The sequence below is a fragment of the Trifolium pratense genome, linkage group LG4 (genome assembly GCF_020283565.1).
Source record: "Trifolium pratense cultivar HEN17-A07 linkage group LG4, ARS_RC_1.1, whole genome shotgun sequence".
Taxonomy (NCBI): Eukaryota; Viridiplantae; Streptophyta; class Magnoliopsida; order Fabales; family Fabaceae; genus Trifolium; species Trifolium pratense.
This window is the reverse complement of record NC_060062.1, coordinates 19,499,505-19,518,835: the sequence shown is the minus strand read 5'-3', so window position 1 is coordinate 19,518,835 and position 19,331 is coordinate 19,499,505. Positions and strand designations below refer to the sequence as shown.

At 35.3% G+C, this 19,331-nt stretch overlaps 3 protein-coding genes across 4 annotated transcripts; all 3 read left to right on the top strand.

Moving 5' to 3' along the window:
- Window positions 1–3,316: 3,316 nt before the first annotated feature.
- On the top strand, window positions 3,317–4,790 carry LOC123924289 (probable carboxylesterase 12). Of its 2 annotated transcripts, XM_045977131.1 has the most exons (2): window positions 3,389–4,585; window positions 4,622–4,790. In XM_045977131.1, exon 1 carries the CDS (start codon window positions 3,416–3,418, stop codon window positions 4,550–4,552), a length of 1,137 nt encoding a protein of 378 aa, XP_045833087.1. In that variant the 5' UTR covers window positions 3,389–3,415; the 3' UTR covers window positions 4,553–4,585; window positions 4,622–4,790. The 2 variants fall into 2 exon arrangements, with proteins under 2 accessions (XP_045833086.1, XP_045833087.1); XM_045977130.1 differs by having other exon boundaries at window positions 3,317–4,790.
- Window positions 4,791–11,791: 7,001 nt separating this feature from the next.
- Window positions 11,792–13,130, top strand: LOC123924288 (probable carboxylesterase 12). The gene has a single exon (XM_045977129.1). It carries the CDS (start codon window positions 12,000–12,002, stop codon window positions 12,963–12,965), a length of 966 nt encoding a protein of 321 aa, XP_045833085.1. The 5' UTR covers window positions 11,792–11,999; the 3' UTR covers window positions 12,966–13,130.
- A 4,429-nt stretch (window positions 13,131–17,559) lies between these two features.
- On the top strand, window positions 17,560–19,009 carry LOC123924287 (probable carboxylesterase 12). Its single transcript, XM_045977128.1, has 2 exons — window positions 17,560–18,719; window positions 18,831–19,009. The coding sequence occupies exon 1, from the start codon at window positions 17,744–17,746 to the stop codon at window positions 18,707–18,709; it is 966 nt and encodes a 321-aa protein (XP_045833084.1). The 5' UTR covers window positions 17,560–17,743; the 3' UTR covers window positions 18,710–18,719; window positions 18,831–19,009.
- The last annotated feature ends 322 nt before the right edge of the window (window positions 19,010–19,331 follow it).

Sequence of the window (19,331 nt, the reverse complement as noted above, 5' to 3'; positions counted from 1 at the left end):
CTCCCCAATTCACCGGCGTCGGCGGCGGCGAGACGGTGCATTTCCTCCAGCGCCCGTTTCACCCTCTTCGCCTTCACCATGTTTTCTTCAATGGGCTTCAGATCCTCTCTCAGCTCGTTCTGCTTGTCTAAAAGGTCCATCAAAGAATGGCGCCTGGAAATCAGCTTAGCAACATCGTCCCTAATCTCGCCTTGGAGAGCCCTCTTCCTCTTCACCAGCGGCTTCATCTCCTTGTTCAGCAGCGCCAGACGATCGTCCACTCTCCGCTCCTCGTTAAAGCATATTCCTAAGATTTCCTCTTGCACACCCATGGTCTCTTTCGTGATCTCTATCTGGCTATCAACAGCTTCGGTGACTTCAAAGTGACATTCCTTAACATTCTCCACAGCAATCACAAAGGAGGCATTAGCTTTTAACTCCTTTTCCAGGCGCAAGACACTATCGAGAAAGCGTTTCTCCTCTTTGGTCAACCTCCAGCAGTAGTCGTTAAGCTCCTTGACGAATTCAGAAAATTCGCCAAAATCCTCCATCAGGTCTTCAGTATTTATGGTCAGCATACGACGGAGCCGCTTGATAACCGGAGAGGCGGGAGACTGACCGCATTCAAAAGGAGGATTTTTGGGAGACATAATTTTGAAAAGAAGTATAAAATATCAGCAAACAACAAGGGATGAATTGATCGGGGCGCTGAACGCTTCATTTATAGGTAAGGAAGTCTCATCGTGGCAGTAGTTAGTGGGGAGACGGTTGATGAAAATTACACACGAACGGAGGAACGTGCGCCAAGAAGTGGGAGAGGATGTAATTTCGCGCCAGGGTATTGAGAGGGAAAATTCGAATCACACTTAAGTACTTCACTCCTTCGGACTTCGTACTTGGGGGGCTGTGGACCGGGCAATGGACTTGAGGATATAGCCAACAAGCCCAATGAATACCAGAAAGGGAACAAGGCCCAAATCAAATAAATCCCAAACACCCAATTAGGCGACACGAAGCCCAGGGCGTGACTAACGATAGCGAGGCAACGCCCAGAAGCTGAATCCCGTATTATATTAAATATCTTTTCCTTCCCTGTATTAGCAACTGACTTGGGAAGGAAGAAACCAACTCCCCGCAACCGCCATAGCTTGGAGACCAAGGTTTTTCATCCCTATTTTCACGCTATACCTCCGAAGAAGATGCTAAAGACCGGATTTTTAGGAACCCTAGCTTGGAGAAGAAGACTTTAATAGTCTATAAATAGTTTCATATTTTCATCTGTAAAGGAGGATCGAATTCTGACTTATTAAACTCCCAGGGTTGTTGGGATTGAATTGAGTGTAATCACACCATTTAATCAATAATACAAACCCCCTTGTTTTTTACCAGAACAGGGATAAACTTAGGGGGCCAAAATCGAGCAATTGAAACTTGAAGGGCTAAAATCAAGCAATTGTAAAACTTAGGGGGTTAAAATCAAGCAATTAAAATGTGGGGACCAAAATCAAGCAATTGTGAAACTTGGGGGGCCAAAACTGCATTTAAGCCTATTATATTAAATTATGTTATTTTATCAAATTATTATCAGTGTTGATGTGTTAGTGTATATAATTGTCGGGTGTGCGTGTGTTTCCCTTCATATTCTACAAGTGCATAAATTATTTTACAAATTTAAGAATTTACTTCTTTTTTCTTCATTACGTTGAAATCTCTATATTGTAACCCTCACAAACAAAGTGAAAGAAAAAAAATGAAATAAGCTTATTTTTTGTATCAAGGCGGATATATATTAGAATTTCGATGACCCCCGTGGTTTTTCAAAAGATATATTATATAGTTTATGTAAAATCACGGTATATCACTATAATTTTGACTATCATAATACCAAACGTACACTAAGCTACCCACCAAGTTTCATTTGATTAAGAAATTCAAAGAGGAACCGTATCCTCCACCACACTCAATATCTTGTTAAAATTTTATAGAGCACTGGAAGACTAATGTTCTGCTCTTGTTGCTGAATTCCGGTCTCTTTGCAGAGAAGGCAAAGTATTTGGCATCGTTAGATGTTTGGATACCTACATATCACACAAAAAATGACTAAACAACAGCATTCATTTAAAACATGAGATCATTGATGCAAATGTACATGCTTAACTTTGTGTTGTTATTCGTTAAAACTTAAAACACCAACGGAAACTTATAAAAATCCATTTTGCATTTCATTCCTAGCAAGAGAACAATGAAGTTAAATGGATATATGGCATAATAGGAATACCAAATCAACAAGTAGTCAAGTACCTTTATCATCTGGATCTCCAGCCCACTTCCTAGCCGTGTGCTTGAACGATCCGGCTTTGCCTTTGCTACTTTCAAGTTTTTGAAATTTTCCGATAGGAATTTTTTTAAACATATATTTCCTGGGACTCGGGGTCGCACTATATGGTATCCTCGGACTCCTAATACTTGCATCTCAGGGTGAGTTTGAAGTTTAAAAGATTTCCTGACACTTGCACTGTCAGGGTGTCGTAATGATGCGATTTTTGCTTGTTTATAGCTTCCATAAAATCACAGTGGATCACTATGATTCTGACTATCGTAATACCAAATGTACACTCAGCTACCCACCAAGTTTCTTTTGATTAAGAAATTCAAAGAGGAACGTATCCTCCACCACACTCAATATATTGTTAAAATTTTATAGAGTACGGGAAGACCAATGTTCTGATCTTGTTGCTGAATTCTAGTATCTTTGCAGAGAAGGCAAAGTGTTTGGCATCGTTAGATGTTTAGATACCTACAACAATATCACACTAAAAATGACTAAATATTGCAATTTACAACAGCATCCAAGTTCCTAGTTTACTATCATTTTGTACTCTCCCTCCTCCAAAATATTGTCTCACCTAATATATTTGTTAACTGAATCATGAGCTTAAGGTCAAGGACATTTGAGATTTTAAATTGAGGGAATGCTTAACATTGCGAAGAAACATATCTTTGATAACATTTTACAAAAATATGATTTGATCAAGAGAATAACTTCTCCCAATAACCGTTACAATTCAAAACATATTTATAACTTCCCCGTTACACTTTTTGCTAAAAATTCGAATTCTGATAATTTAAATTAATTAACAATAAAAACAAAAAACAATAAGACCCAGGAACTGAACCTTGACCCTACAGATCATTAGATTTGGATCAAGTATGAGGCCACTAGGCCATGTTTAATATTTTGATATATTTTTCAATCTTAATCATTATATCTAGTAATACGATGTTTATTTCCAAGTTTATATATTTTGAAAATATCTCTTACAAAATTGTTATGCAAGGAATCCGGATCCATGTAACCGGGTACATGGAGTTCAAGTCTACTTGGAGTGAAGCATATTTTAATATTTTATATTCACAAAAGACTAAACAAAACAAAATGATGATAAGGTGTGTCTATGTGGCTACAAAACCAAGCTACAACTTGATGATTCTCAATTCTCATTCTTTCTCCTTCCCATTAACAAAACGCCCTCTTTTTCCTTCATTGAAAAAACCCTTAATCATACACTGCACACAGCATCAACAACAACAACAACCGTTATCCAACATGGATTCATCCTCCTCCACCATAGACGATGAAATAGCCGTTGATCTAACTCCAGTCCTTAAACTTTACAAAAACGGTCGTGTTCAGAGGTTAGCAGGAACTGAGGTTGTTCCACCATCTCTTGATCCAACAACAAACGTTGAATCAAAAGATGTTATAATCTCCAAAGAACATGACATATCAGCAAGACTTTTCATTCCAAAAACAACATACCCACCAACCCAAAAGCTCCCTCTCCTTGTGTATTTCCACGGTGGTGCTTTCTGTATCGAAACCCCTTTCTCACCAAACTACCATAACTATCTTAACTCTGTTACTTCACTTGCTAACGTTATTGGTGTCTCTGTTCATTATAGAAGAGCACCAGAACACCCTATTCCCATCGCTCATGAAGATTCATGGCTTGCACTCAAATGGGTCGCTTCACATGTTAATGGAAATGGCTCTGATGAATGGTTGAATCAATATGCAGATTTTGGGAAAGTGTTCTTAGGAGGCGACAGTGCTGGTGCCAATATTGCACATTATTTGGGTATTCGGGTCGGGAAAGAAAAATTAGATGGTGTGAATCTTGAAGGGATTTTTTATGTTCATCCTTATTTTTGGGGTGTGGATCCAATTGGGTCAGAATCAAATCAAGCTGAATATTTAGAAAAGGTTCATAATTTATGGCGTTTTGCATGTCCAACCACGAGTGGATCCGATGATCCGTTAATTAACCCGGCTAAGGATCCGAATTTGGGGAGCTTGGGTTGTAAGAAAGTGCTTGTTTGTGTTGCTGAGCAAGATTTGTTGAAAGATAGGGGTTGGTATTATAAAGAGTTGCTTGAAAAAACTGGTTGGGGTGGTGTTGTTGAAGTGATTGAAACAGAGGATGAAAATCATGTTTTTCATATGTTTAAACCAACAAGTGAAAAAGCTAAGATTTTGCTTAATCAAGTTGTTTCCTTCATAAAAAATGCTTGAAAATATCATGGTGGAAGTGGAATAGTGTGTTATGTGTTCCCTTTATTTTGTTTCCTGTGTATCTATTATCATCAATTTCAATTTGTTACTATTCCTCAGATCGGTTATGTATTCGTCTTCTTCACGCTTCTTGTATTCTGCTGGTATATATGCGAATGAAGACAAGTTATTTTTGCACCTCTTTTGCAATGTTATGTTTATTAATGTCCAATAAATGTAAACACTTTTTATGAAGTAATTTTTATTTGAGAAATAAAAAAAATGTCAAAATAATCTCGGTAAGCTTAGCTCAGTTGGCAGGTATATCGCACTTTATGTGCAGGAGCCCGTATTCGAACCCCGGACACTCTACTTATCCACTTTTAAGGTGAAATTTCCGGCTAATAAATTACTTGACAAAAAAAAAAGGTCAAAATAAATGGAATGTTTGAGAGATCGACATGTGAAGTGTTGAAGAAATGAAAGGTTACACAAAATCACATGTTTTGGAAGGACAAATATCTTCGTTTTCGAGAACTTACGTGCAACGTGAATATCTATCGAGCAAAACATCGAGTAAAATGCTAAATACTTCCTTTGAAATTTCAGAGTTTTTCAAATATCCCCATGAATTTGTAAGACGTCTATCAAATATTCCTTGCTCCGTTTATTCCGTCTGTTGTGATGACATGGCCGTTAACTGCATATGTGACACTCGTCAACGTGATGCCACATCACAATGGGTAATTGATCGGGATATAGGTCACATGGGAGTAATTAACTAGAATTTTCAAAATTAGATGGCTATAATTGATTGAAATTCGATTTGCATAGAAAGAAAGAGAAGTAGAGGAGGGAGAGTTAGAGAGAGACGGGAGTAATTAACTAGAATTTGCAAAATTAGATGGCTAATTGATTGAAATTTGATTTGCATAAAAAGAAGGAGAAGTAGAGGGGGGGAGAGTGAGAGAGGGGGGGGGGGGGGGGGGGGGGGGGGGGGGGTAGAGTTAGAGAGAGGGAGAGACGGAAAGAGAGGGAGAATAGTTGCAACAACAACAACAATGTAAAATATTCAAATTAGTTTGAGAGAGAATGAAAGAAGAAGTTAGGGAGAGAGTGGGGTAGGGGGTTAGAGAGAGAAGGAAAGGGAGAAACAACGATAGATAGGGGGAGATAGAGTGGATATAGTTGCATTATTAACAATAATAAGGATAAAAGTGGAAGAAAAACATGTAAAACTATAATTATCGAAAAAAACACTATAAAACATAAGTTCGTTATGAAAAGACACAAGTCTTTTATTTTATAAGCTATAAGATATAAGTCAACTTTTTTGTCTTCGTCAAACAGACCTGAAATCCAATATCACGTCTGTCAGTCAAATACTACATTTATTGGCGTATATAAGCTAGCTTCATCCTATGAACTTTTAAGGTACTCCCTCCGGATACAATTATAAGCAGAAAACCACTTTTTAGGTTCATTAAAAAAGTAATGTATCTGGTCAATAATATAGACTAGATACATTATTTTTTCAATGAATTTAAAAAGTGTTTGTTGCTTATAATTATGTCCAGAGAGAGTATGACTCAATCTAACTTAACCTTCACCTCAAACTTGAGAATGGATAATATCAAACAAGTGATATTAAGTTAAAATCTCTAGTATGAATATTTAAGTTATTGATTGTCAAAATAGTACAAAAGTTTAATAATAATATACCAGATGATGTACAAGAACAGCAGCATCAACAATGGGTACCGCCAAGACAAGGGTGGCTCAAATGTATAACGTCGATGCCGGAATCCTCAACAGTGGAAGAATTTGTTAGAATCAGAGATACAAAATAGAGAAGCGAACAATGGAGGCTAGGGTTAGAAACATCACAATTGCATTAGTTAATAAAATAGAATTACAAAAGATTATATAGTAAAACCTAGTGGACTATAAAGTTAATGGGTCCAATAGCATAAGCACAATATTTTATTATCTAACACTCACCCTCAAACTCATGATGCATCAACAAGAAGCATTGTGAGTTTGTCAAACAAAATACTAAAAACATCTAACAAATAAAATAAACTTATAACATTACCCCTCAAGCTAAAACTTACTAAGCTTTAAGCTTGTTACAAATTAACCCATTAAATAAACTAACCCAACTAATAACTAACTGATTGAGAGAAGTAACCAAAGTGAGTAATCATCCGAGAGAGAGAAGTAACATCCAAAGAGATAAACCATCATATAAATAGATCATCAAAGAGAGACAAACCAATTCATCATCCAATACAATCCAAGCTAACCAAATCCAAACCAATCCAACAAATCCAAACTTTACCAAACCAAATTGTTTCAATCCAAACTGAACCAAATCATACAAAGTACAAACTACTCCAAACCAACATAAAAAGAACCAAACCACCAAACAGAAGAATCAGTAAATAGAAAGAGAAGCAACCAAAATAGAAGAACAGATAGAGAGGAGCAATCCAACAGAAGAGAAATCATTAGAGAGAGAAGCAATCAGACACAAGAAAACATCATAGAGAAGCAATCAAACAGAAGTATTGACAGAGAGAGGGTCAACCAAACAATCAAATAGAAGAATTAACAGGGGGAGATAAAATCAAACAAGAGAGACCAATAGAGAGACAATCAATCAGAAGAAACCAAATTGTGAGCACTCAACTCACCAAACAAAACCAAACCAACAAATTGTGAGTATTACCTCACCAAACAAACAAATCGTGAGCAATATTTTTATTCACCAAATTGATTCATTCAAACTAATCTCCAAATTAATGGAACCAAACCAATGAAACTAAATCAGCTGAACTCAGATGATACCAAACCAATCAAATGAAACCAAAATCAAACCAAATGAAACTGAACCAAATGGAACTAAACTGAAGGAGACCATATCATACAGAACAACAAAACTAGCCCAAAACAAAATAAAACAAAAGAGAGAAGGAACCAAACACCAAAACATACTAGAAGCATAAAAAAGGCAACAACTTGTCAAAAACAAACAACCAAATCCGTCGTAGAAGCACCACAACATAAGCACAGCAACTTCAATCTAGATTGGATAGTTTAACCGAACACGAACCGAACAAATCAACTTTGGCTTGGTAGAAAACAATGGTCTTAATCCAATAATCCAAAACAAAAGCTTCAATCTTTATAATTCCCACCAATGATTGCAATCGGTGCCTTTTTAATCTAGAGACAACAATCCATATAATATTTTACCCTCAAAGTGAATCTACAACAACTAAGCTATTACCTTTACAATCAAATTGCGGACCTTCACAAGATCTCCCTTTTTGCAGCGGAAGCACAATAACACGGACAATCGATCGATCATAAGAAACAAAGCAAAAACATTCTCAAACTTTTTGAGAACACAAGCGCGGAAGCGACGAACAGTTCAAGGCGGATCGAACCTTGCTCTGTATACCATGTTAGAATCAGAGATACAAAATAGAGAAGCTAACAATGGAGGCTAGGGTTAAAAACATCACAATTGCATTACTTAATAAAATAGAATTATAAAAGATTATATAGTAAAACCTAGTGGACTATAAAGCTAATGGGTCCAATAGCATAAGCACAATATTTTATTATCTAACAGAATTATCAGTGGCGGTTGGTGCATTCGCGATGAGAACGGCCAATTTATCTGTGTGGGAACAAATTGGATGAGAGGAGCTCTATCAGTTCATGAGGAGAGACTTTAATTCTCCTTGAGGCCATGCAATCAGCTTACAACATGAACCTGCATAATATTATTTTTGAAACTGATGCTCAAGTGGTAGCAGGAGTTGTTCACGCAAAACATGGAGGGGTCTCAATGTTTAGTACACTTATCTCCGGCATTAAGAATTTATTGTTACTAAACCAAAATTTTGAGGTGAAGTTTGTAAAGTGTTAAGCGAATTCGGTTGTTCATAAGTTAGTGCGGGCGACCAATTCTTGGGCTAGTCGCTGTGTTTTTTATTCAATTCCTCTTTGTATTGAACACCAATTGATAAATGAAATGAGTTAAGCTTGTTTTTGTAAAAAAAAAAATATTATTGATTGTCAAAATCACTCTTTTAGTAATTTATGTGAAGTTGCATATAGCTTGTTCTCATTGGTTGCTGGGTATATATCCTCAATTTATGAAAGGTAAATTAGAAAAAACCTAATTTATAAGTTTCCACTTGATGACGAATCGTCACACTCTCTAATCCAGGCCTATTTTAGCAACATTGGATGCATTTTAGTAGGTTTTTAGCAATAAATATAAGAGAAATCTAACCATAAGCTTGATTACTTGTTTTGCAAGAAAACAGGAAAAATTGCAGGAAATGGATGTTTTTCACTACGCTGGGGGCGTAGCCCATCACGCGCCGCGTGATGGAGCTCACAGGGAGCCAAGATTTTCACTCTGATCACGCGCGGCGTGATACCTGACCACGCGCGGCGTGAAGCCTTGTTGAAGAAGAAGATTGCTCTCTGACTTGATCACGCGCCGCGTGATACCGTTATCACGCGCGGCGTAGTTGATGGATCTGCAACCACGCGCGGCGTGGTAGATCTGGCGCGCGGCGTGGTTGCGTTTAGTATATATGGTTTCTGCATAATTTTGTTTTCGGGTTGGAAAATTCTGCAAATTTGATCTACATTCTGGGTTTGGAACTTCAAGATTGGGATTCAAGACTCCAGAGGAGAGCTCCAAGCACATCGATAGCATGGATTCACAAGCCATGACATTGAAGCTCGGACGCGAACAAAGGGAGATGAGGAGCTAAGCTTCTTTGGAGGTAGGATCTAGGATAGTCTAGGATGTAGATAGATCAGTTGTAATCTGCTGTATGTGTAAGAATCTACTCTTTTCATAGTGTTGATTTAATGCAATTCGATGCATAATGCTTTATAATCCTTCATTAGTGTTGTAATGATTTCGAGTTAAGTCACGTGCGAGAGTATTGATTTAATTTCTGAACTGAATTGCATTGAGCGCTCGAGTGTCTCCGGTCGAGAGATTGAGGCATAGAGTGTAGCGAACGATTGACGCGCGTTAATATCATTCGTTGTAGGTAGCTTCCGCCCGAGAGATCGGGGGAGTATCGACAACGAATAGAGTGGATTTTGACAAGAGATTGCGATTCACTAATTTGTCGATCTAGTTGTTAACACTTGAGTAGATTCCTATGCTATAGTAGATTGTATGTGGTTTAGCTATAGACTAGGCGATTCCGATGATTCTACCTCGCTTTTCCATTATATCAAAGCACGTTTTCTAACAATTCATCACTCAACATACCCCCAATTTATGTGTATTTCTTGCAAAATGTCTATGAGCACTATTCGACTAGTTTAATCACACAATCCCTGTGGATCGATATTTTTATTACTACGTGGTAATTCGTTCACTTGCGAAAATTATACATCACCACTAACAAAAACTGTATTTTTATTAGCTATTTTTCATAAATTACCTAAACAAATTTATAATAATACATATAAGAACTTATTTATTTACCGTCAAAAAAATAAAAATTTATTTATAAAAATTATTTTACATAAACTCAAAGATAAGCTATTCCAAACCGTTGTTTCCAACCACACGCATCTTAAATTTGAGATCTAAACTATATTGACGGTCTACATCATTTTGATAACCACACCACCCCATATTTCTATTCTATATGCAGCCTGTTTCTATGATTTTGGTGACCCATGAGCAAACTTATAATTTGGGCATAATTTGAAGGTAAATTTTAATATGGACAATTTCATCAAGTGGTTCATGGTGGGCCAGTCATGAATAACATTATAATGAATACGAATTTTACAAAATTCACCGTTGGATTGAAAGTTTATATCATATAGATCATTCATAGAAAAATTTAGAAAAATTGAAAATCATTTGATATGTTATTGAGACACATCAAGATTAACGGTTTATTAAATAACGTAAATCTTGATGGGTCTCAATAACATATCAAATGATTTTCAAAAAATTTTAAAAAATTTATGGATGATCTATACGATATAAACTTTCAATCCAACAGTAAATTTCGTAAAATTCATATTCGGTAAATCATTTGTCCACGGTGGACCACTTGTGAAGGTGGTTCACCATAGCATTAGCCATGATTTGAATTCTTAAAAAACATTGGATTCAACTGTTAAATTTTTTTTTTTTAATGAAACTACTGTCATTTCATCAACCACCAAAAAAATTTGACTCTAAAAGATTCTTCGGGTAATTGTATTATTCATCATTATTATTTTCATCACATTGACTTTTCCTAAAACTACAATGCTTTGTTGGAAGTGTCGACTCTATACTTATATATCAAATGCAAGACTTTTGACAATATTCATGCTAGATGGAAAATCTTCGTTTTTATATTTCTCAAAGTACAACATTATACCCTCCATTTTTTTCCATTATTATTATAACTCCAAAGCAGGTCTAATTTAGATTGCAACTTCTTGTGATATATCAATCATTGTAAATATAAATAATTATTCCTAAGGATTTATTATTGGAAATATAAATCTAAAATATATTTAAATTTAAAATCTTCAAAATTAGGCATATTATTTTTAACCATTAGAAAATTTGGTATTTAGGGTCTGTTTGGAATAGCTTATTTTTGAGATTTTACAAAACAATTTATGCAAATAAATAAATTTTTATTATGTTAATTTATAAGTTCCAACTAACATAAATTGTATTTTTATAAATTATTTTTTCATAAACTACCTTGACAAATTTATAATAATACATAAAAAATTTATTTGTATAAGTTGTTTTCAATAAGCTCAAAAATAAGTATTTCAAACGAGTCCTTATTTATTTTATTTATTTTGGCATATATAATATTAATGGCTTAATTAGTAAAATAGTCCTTTAAAGATATTTTTGGTTTCACATTGGTCCCTTAAAGAAAAAAAAGTCTGAATAGGTCCCTTAAAGAAAAAAATGTCTAAATAGGTCCCTTAAAGACATCTATGTTAATTAATTTGGTCCTTTCCATCCATTTTTTCGAGGACCAAACTGATTAACAGAGATGTCTTTAAAGGACCAAACTGATTAATGGAGATGTCTTTAAGAGACCTATTCGAACCTTTTTTTCTTTAAGGGACCTATTCGGTCTTTTTTTTCTTTAAGGGACCAATATGAAACCAAAAATATCTTTAGGTGATCATTTTAATAAATAAGTCAATATTAATATACCCCTAAAAAATTAGTTTGGGGCCCTAACTTATAAAGGCTAAGGTCTCGCCCTCTTCGCCCTCCCTCATATAGGCCCTGTCTATATGGTTGGTTGTTTCAATTTTGCTGTCTTCACAATATTTTTTCCGCCTCATATTCTTCTTGATAAATACTCCTTCATCCTGCTCTAAAACTCAGAAAACTCATTCTCATACTCATACACAGCAACATAAACCGTCATCCACCATGGATTCAACCTCCTCCACCATAGACGATGAAATAGCCATGGATCTAACCCCACTCCTTAAACTATACAAAAACGGTCGTATTGAAAGACTAATAGGTGAAGAGGTTGTTCCACCATCCCTTGATCCAACAACAAACGTTGAATCAAAAGACGTTATAATCTCCAAAGAACATGACATATCAGCCAGAATTTTCATTCACAAAAACAATTACCCACCAACCCAAAAACTCCCTGTCCTTGTTTACTTCCACGGTGGTGTTTTCTGTATCAAAACCGCTTTCTCCCCGAATTACCATAACTATCTTAACTCTGTTACTTCACTTGCTAATGTTATTGGTGTCTCTGTTAACTACAGAAGAGCACCAGAACACCCTGTTCCCATTGCTTATGAAGATTCATGGCTTGCACTCAAATGGATCGCTTCACATGTTAATGGAAATGGCTCTGATGAATGGCTGAATCAATATGCAGATCTTGAGAAAGTGTTCTTAGGAGGTGATAGTGCTGGTGCTAATATTTCACACTATTTGGGTCTTCGGGTCGTGAAAGAAAAATTGGATGGTGTGAATCTTCAAGGGCTTGTTTATGTTCATCCTTATTTTTGGGGTGTGGATCCAATTGGGTCAGAATCAGATCGGGCTGAACGTGTAAAAATGATTCATAATTTATGGCGTTTTGCATGTCCAACCACGAGTGGATCCGATGACCCGTTAATTAACCCGGCCAAGGATCCGAATTTGGGGAGTTTGGGTTGTAAGAAAGTTCTTGTTTGTGTTGCTGAGAAAGATTTGTTTAAGGATAGGGGTTGGTATTATAAAGAGTTGCTTGAAAAAACTTGTTGGGATGGTGTTGTGGAAGTTGTTGAAACAGAGGATGAGGATCATGTGTTTCATATGTTCAATCCATCATGTGAGAAAGCTAAGGTTTTGCTTAATCAAGTTGTCTCCTTCATCAAAAGTGCTTGAAAAAATCATGGTATAAGTGGAATATATAGTGTATTATGTGTTCCGTTATTTTGTTTTCTATTATATGCTTTTTAATTTGTTATGTTGTTCTTCATGTTGGTTTTATGTATTCCTTCTTCAGGCTGCTTGTATTCTGCTAGTAGTAATATGTCTTATTTTAACTAATGCCTCCAGTTAGAAGAATCATGTAAAGAAAAAATATATCAACAATAAATTAGTTTAAGTACAAGGCACTGTTTGGTAAGTCCAATAAGCTAGCTTATAGCTTATTGGACTAGCTTATAAACTTGCTTAATAAAATGTGAAGTGTTTGTAGCTCCTAAGTATGGAATAGTTCAAGTTCAAATTTGATTGGGAGAGAATAATTCATTTTTGTATCTTATATATTCATCGATGAAAATAAATCTCTTTCAAACTATGGTAAAAACTTTATACCTATAATACGTTGAGAAAATTATACCCCATAGAGTTAGCACGTCATATGGAGTACTACATGGTGTTGTGGCCAATATAGTTAAACATTATTGAACTGTATAAGCATATGGGGCTGTCATTCGGATAGAAAGACACAAATCAATGAAGAGAGTTTTTTTGTCGCTCTACTATTTTCTCAAATATCATTTGCTATTTAATTAGTGGACGCTATTTTTTTCTCAAATTTCTTATTTTATAACATCTATTACTGTAAAAAAAAATCTATTACTTAAATAACAAATGAATAAAAATAGAGCGCGTAAAAAACTCATAGTCTCGTAGGCGGCAAAATTAGCTCTCAACAGTCAACATTGAATGTTTGTGGGTTTCCACCATTGTTTTTGTCATACGCCAATCGTTTAGTTGAAAATTCTTCTATGCTCACTTTCACGTGTTTATCATATTTTTTCTCTACAATTAAAAATCTACACATTGAGGACAAATGACATATTTGAAAGAATGACATTATAATATTCTAAACCTGGCCTAGTTAGTGACAAAGGTTACAAAGTGATTTTTTAGGTCGGCAATATTCCATAAAAACTTATAAACAAAAAATAGTTATACTGATAGATACAATCACAATGATCCAAATAAAGAAGTTTTCTTTGTCCCCCGAGCTTAGCTCAGTTGGTAGGGACATCGCACTATATGTGCAGAAGCCCGAGTTTGAACCTGTGACACTCCACTTATTCACCTTTAAGGTGGATTTTCTAGTCACTAGGCTACTTGACAAAAAAAATGAAGTTTTCTTTGATTGTATTATTATTAAATATTAATGATGCATAGGATAAATTCAAGCATGTAATGCAAAATGAATTTCTTTAAAAAAAAGTTATAAGCAAAATGAATTTCTTAAAAAAAAAATTATAAGCAAAATGAATTTCTTGTGATTGGCTCCCAAATTTTGGTGTGAAGAAAAGCTCATGATCAACTAGAATCATAATTAAGATTCCAAACACAATTAGGAGTCATTCTTAAATTAGAATTGCTAATTCAATTAACTATAAATCAACAAACTCGTAATAATAATAATAATAAGCATGTGCTAAAATTAGATTGATGATCACAATTCACAATAGACATAAAACAAACAAGTGTTGAGGTCGTGTCAAAAAAAAAAGTGTTGAGGATGTTAGCAAGATAGTTCAAATGGCCATTTACATTACATTATTCATAATCATACTAATTTATTCTGTATAACTGCATACTTAACTTAATCACTATGATTAATAAAGAAACCAATCTAATCTATATAAGAAAGTTAATTATTATGGATAAGTCTAAATTACCCTTGCTTAAGGTGTTGCCATGTGTTCAAAAAGAGGATAATTAATGTCTAAAAATTTGATGATGGAACTAAAAGTACACTCTATTTAAATGAGAAGCGACCCATTTGAGAGAAGTCCATGAATCTTCGTATGCAATAGGAAGAGGATGTTCTGGTGCTCTTCTGTAATCAACTGAAACTGCTATTATTTGAGCTTGAGAAACAATGGAGTTAAGGAAATTGTGGTACTGTGGTGATGATGATGTTTCTATGCAGAAACCACCACCATGGAAGTAAACAAGGAGAGGGAGTTTTTTAAGGTTTTGGATTGGATTTTTGTTGTTGGGTTTAGGAATGAAGATTCTTGTGGATATGTTTTGGTCTTTTGAGATTAAGATGTCTTTTGATTCAACGTTTGTTGTTGGATCAAAAGATGGGGGAATGATTTCACATCCTAAGAGTCTCTCTATGCGACCATCTTTGTAGATTTTGAGTAGGGGTGAGAGATCCTGAGCTATTTCGCTAGAGCTTGAATCCATTGAAATGGAATTGAGAGATAGTGAAGAAAATCAACCGAGGGTTTCTTGTTTTTATAGTGTATGTTTGGTTGGAAAAACTGGATTTTGAGTGAATTTATTTATTTGAAAATGAAAAGAAGAGTTTGATTTTGTTCAGAAAATATATGGTTCTTACAAAAAAAATAAAAAAATAAATGGGCCTAAGCCCAAATCAATGTCGAATTTGGCCCACTTGGATGTCGAATTCAGCCTAATATGGCGATGGCTCAGCAACGATCTCCTGCCCAACGGCCACAAAAGTTAGTTCTTATGTAACGAAGGTCAACAGAATAATTGACATTTACTGTTAATCATGACTTTTCAGCCGTTATTCGGATAACGATTGATGTCGCAATTGCGCATTGATGGTATTGGTTTCCCGTTGGGAACTATATATACTTCTCTCGTGCACAGGAATCAGATACATTCTATCCTAACTTTAAAACTTCCATTTCACGCAAATACCAACTTGAGCGTCAGAGTGTCTGCAAGTACAACCCAATCCCCCCCCCCCCCCCCCCCCCCCCCTTCACCACCAGCCACACCCGTTCTCATCAGGTAAGTTTAGACATGAAGCTAAAGTAATTTATATATAGGTGAGATCTACACTACTCTATTTATTAAATAACCGATTATAACAAGCCCCATAAATAGATTTCCATGTGTTATCCATAACTAATTTTTAACCAAGTTTTACTTCAGATATGACTTATTCTGATTGGTTATTGGGTAGATACGTGATGACGGTCAATTATATGATGTTTTTAGTAGTAATTTAGGGTATTTTAAATAGCAATTGAAGCCCAAAAGCAAGCAAATACCTGGAAAAGTGAAGTTACTTTGCCTAGAAGCAAGAAAAGTGGAAAAAGCATAAAAAAAGGACAAAAACATAATAAACAGCACAATCCATCGTACCTACGATGAGATCCAGCGTGGTGCGATGAGAAGGCGGATTAAATTGAAGAAAATCTGCAACAAATTTTTTCGATCGTACCACGATGACTTGTCATCGTGGCACGATAAAGGCGGTTGAAGAAAAACAAAAAATCTGAAGAAAATCTTCCATCGTACCACGATATGATCCATCGTGGTCACGATGAGGAAAAATTACACGCCATCGTGGCCACGATAAAGGCGGTTGAAGAAAAACAAAAAATCTGAAGAAAATCTTCCATCGTACCACGATATGATCCATCGTGGTCACGATGAGGAAAAATTACATGCCATCGTGGCCACGATGAGTACGATGGATGCGCAAAAAAAGCCCAAATCCAGCTTAAAAACTATAAATAGAACCCTCCTCCTTCACTATTATTCATTCAGAAATCACTCAACAATAGTGATACTCAAGAGAGAGTTAAGAGAACTCTAAGGATGAGGCAAGGAGGGTCAAGGAACTCCAATGCCAATAAGGTTCTTTTCTTTATTGTCTTTGTAATTTATTTTTCTTATGTTAGGTCGAGTAGATGAACTCCCTTATGAATGCTTGAGACATGTAACCCTGGTTAGATAAAGTTTATGCTCAATTGTTATTACGTTATTTTCTATATTTGTCTTGGTTTTAATTCTTCATTGTTTAGTATTGATCACATTAATTGAATGAACCTAGAGGGAAATTAACTGATCCCGTGACAACAGCCTAATAATAAAGAGAACATTTTTTTCCTTTTTTTTTAATATAATAAAGAGATATTGACAAAGGATAGGGGCGAAGCCGGCCTTATCTCTAATGTCTAGATGCTCTTTATCAAAAAATAAAATAAAATAATTAAACATAATTTATAAAGTTCTTAAATATACATTTATAAATATTATTTTGATAAACTTTCAGGGACAGAATCTCTGTGTCGCGGGGAATAAAATTCCATAATTGGCTGTTTTGGACCCGTCTGTAATAGCTTATTTTTGAGCTTATGCAAAATAACTTATGTGGATAAATAAGCTTTTATATTAATTTATAAATTGCCACTAATAAAAACTATATTTTTTTAAAAGCTATTTTATCATAAATTACCTAACAAACTTATAATAATACTTAAAAAAAAAACTTATTTATCTGCGTAAATTATTTTGAATAAGTTCAGAATTAAACTATTCCAAATAGACCTTTATATGTTGGAAAACGTTAAACAGTGCCTCAGGCACTAGTTAAACATATAAATATGAAAATTTTATTTGATAAATTATACATTCAATATTTTAATGATGTAAAAAGTTATTCTATTTTATCATTAACTTTATTATTTATTTTCTTTTTAAATACGATTAATATATGATTAACTAGTGCTCCGAATCAAGAATTCAACCACTTTGATTATCGGCATCACCAATTTTGATAAGGTCACATAAATTGAGATCTAAACTATTCAGACAGTCTACATCATCAACGCCTTAATAAATCGTATTATCCCCTTCATCCTGCTCTGTAACTCAGTAAACCCTTTCTCATACACTGCACACAACAACCGTTATCCAACATGGATTCAACCTCCTCCACCATAGACGATGAAATAGCCGTTGATCTAACACCGATCCTTAAACTATACAAAAACGGTCATCTTGAAAGACTAATGGGTGAAGAGGTTGTTCCACCATCCCTTGATCCAACAACAAACGTTGAATCAAAAGATGTTATAATCTCCGAAGAACATGACATATCAGCAAGACTTTTCATTCCCAAAACCACCTACCCACCAACCCAAAAACTCCCTCTCCTTGTTTACTTCCACGGTGGTGCTTTCTGCATCGAAACCGCTTTCTCGCCGAATTACCATAACTATCTCAACTCTGTTACTTCACTTGCTAACGTTATTGGTGTCTCTGTTAACTACAGAAGAGCACCAGAACACCCTGTTCCTATTGCTTATGAAGATTCATGGCTTGCACTCAAATGGGTTGCTTCACATGTTAATGGAAATGGCTCTGATGAATGGTTGAATCAATATGCAGATTTTGAGAAAGTGTTCTTAGGAGGTGACAGTGCTGGTGCTAATATTTCACACTATTTGGGTCTTCGGGTCGGGAAAGAAAAATTGGATGGTGTGAATCTTGAAGGGCTTGTTTATATTCATCCTTATTTTTGGGGTGTGGATCCAATTGGGTCAGAATCGAATCGGGCTGAACATGTAGAATTGATTCATAATTTATGGCGTTTTACATGTCCAGCCACGAGTGGATCCGATGACCCGTTAATTAACCCGGCTAAAGATCCGAATTTGGGGAGTTTGGGTTGTAAGAGAGTGCTTATTTGTGTTGCTGAGAAAGATTTGTTGAAGGATAGGGGTTGGTATTATAAAGAGTTGCTTGAAAAAACTGGTTGGGGTGGTATTGTTGAAGTGATTGAAACAGAGGATGAGGATCATGTGTTTCATATGTTCAATCCATCATGTGAGAAAGCTAAGGTTTTGCTTAATCAAGTTGTCTCCTTCATCAAAAGTGCTTGAAAATATCATGGTATAAGTGGAATATATAGTGTATTATGTGTTCCGTTATTTTGTTTTCTATTATATGCTTTTTAATTTGTTATGTTGTTCCTCATGTTGGTTTTATGTATTCCTTCTTCAGGCTGCTTGTATTCTGCTAGTAGAAAAAAATAAAGACTGCTTCAAAATAAACAATTACAGTGAAGAAAGTAATTTTAAAATCATACAAAAGCAGGTGATGTAGTAAAGTTGTGAATTGTCATATACATTTCCATTCCAAAAATTAATAATAAATGTCTATGAGTATGAATTTTTACAGCATTTTAATTTCTTATAACATTACATTGGTTAGAGTAGTAGTCAATTGTGATTTGCTAATTGGGTGAATGGAGTTGTGATCGGCGATGGTTGTAGTGGTGATTGTTGGTGGTCAGAGTGGTGGTTGTTGGTGGTTGGATTGATAATCGTAGAATGATGGAGTGGTTAGAGCTAGTGATGGTTGTTGATGGTTAGATTGGCGGTAAGAGTGGAGTCGGTGATGAGCATATTGGTTACCGGAGCTAGAAAGAGTGGTGATCAACGGTAGTCAATGTCATGGTTGGTGGTGGTTGGTTTCGTAATTAAATATGAATGAATTGAGTGT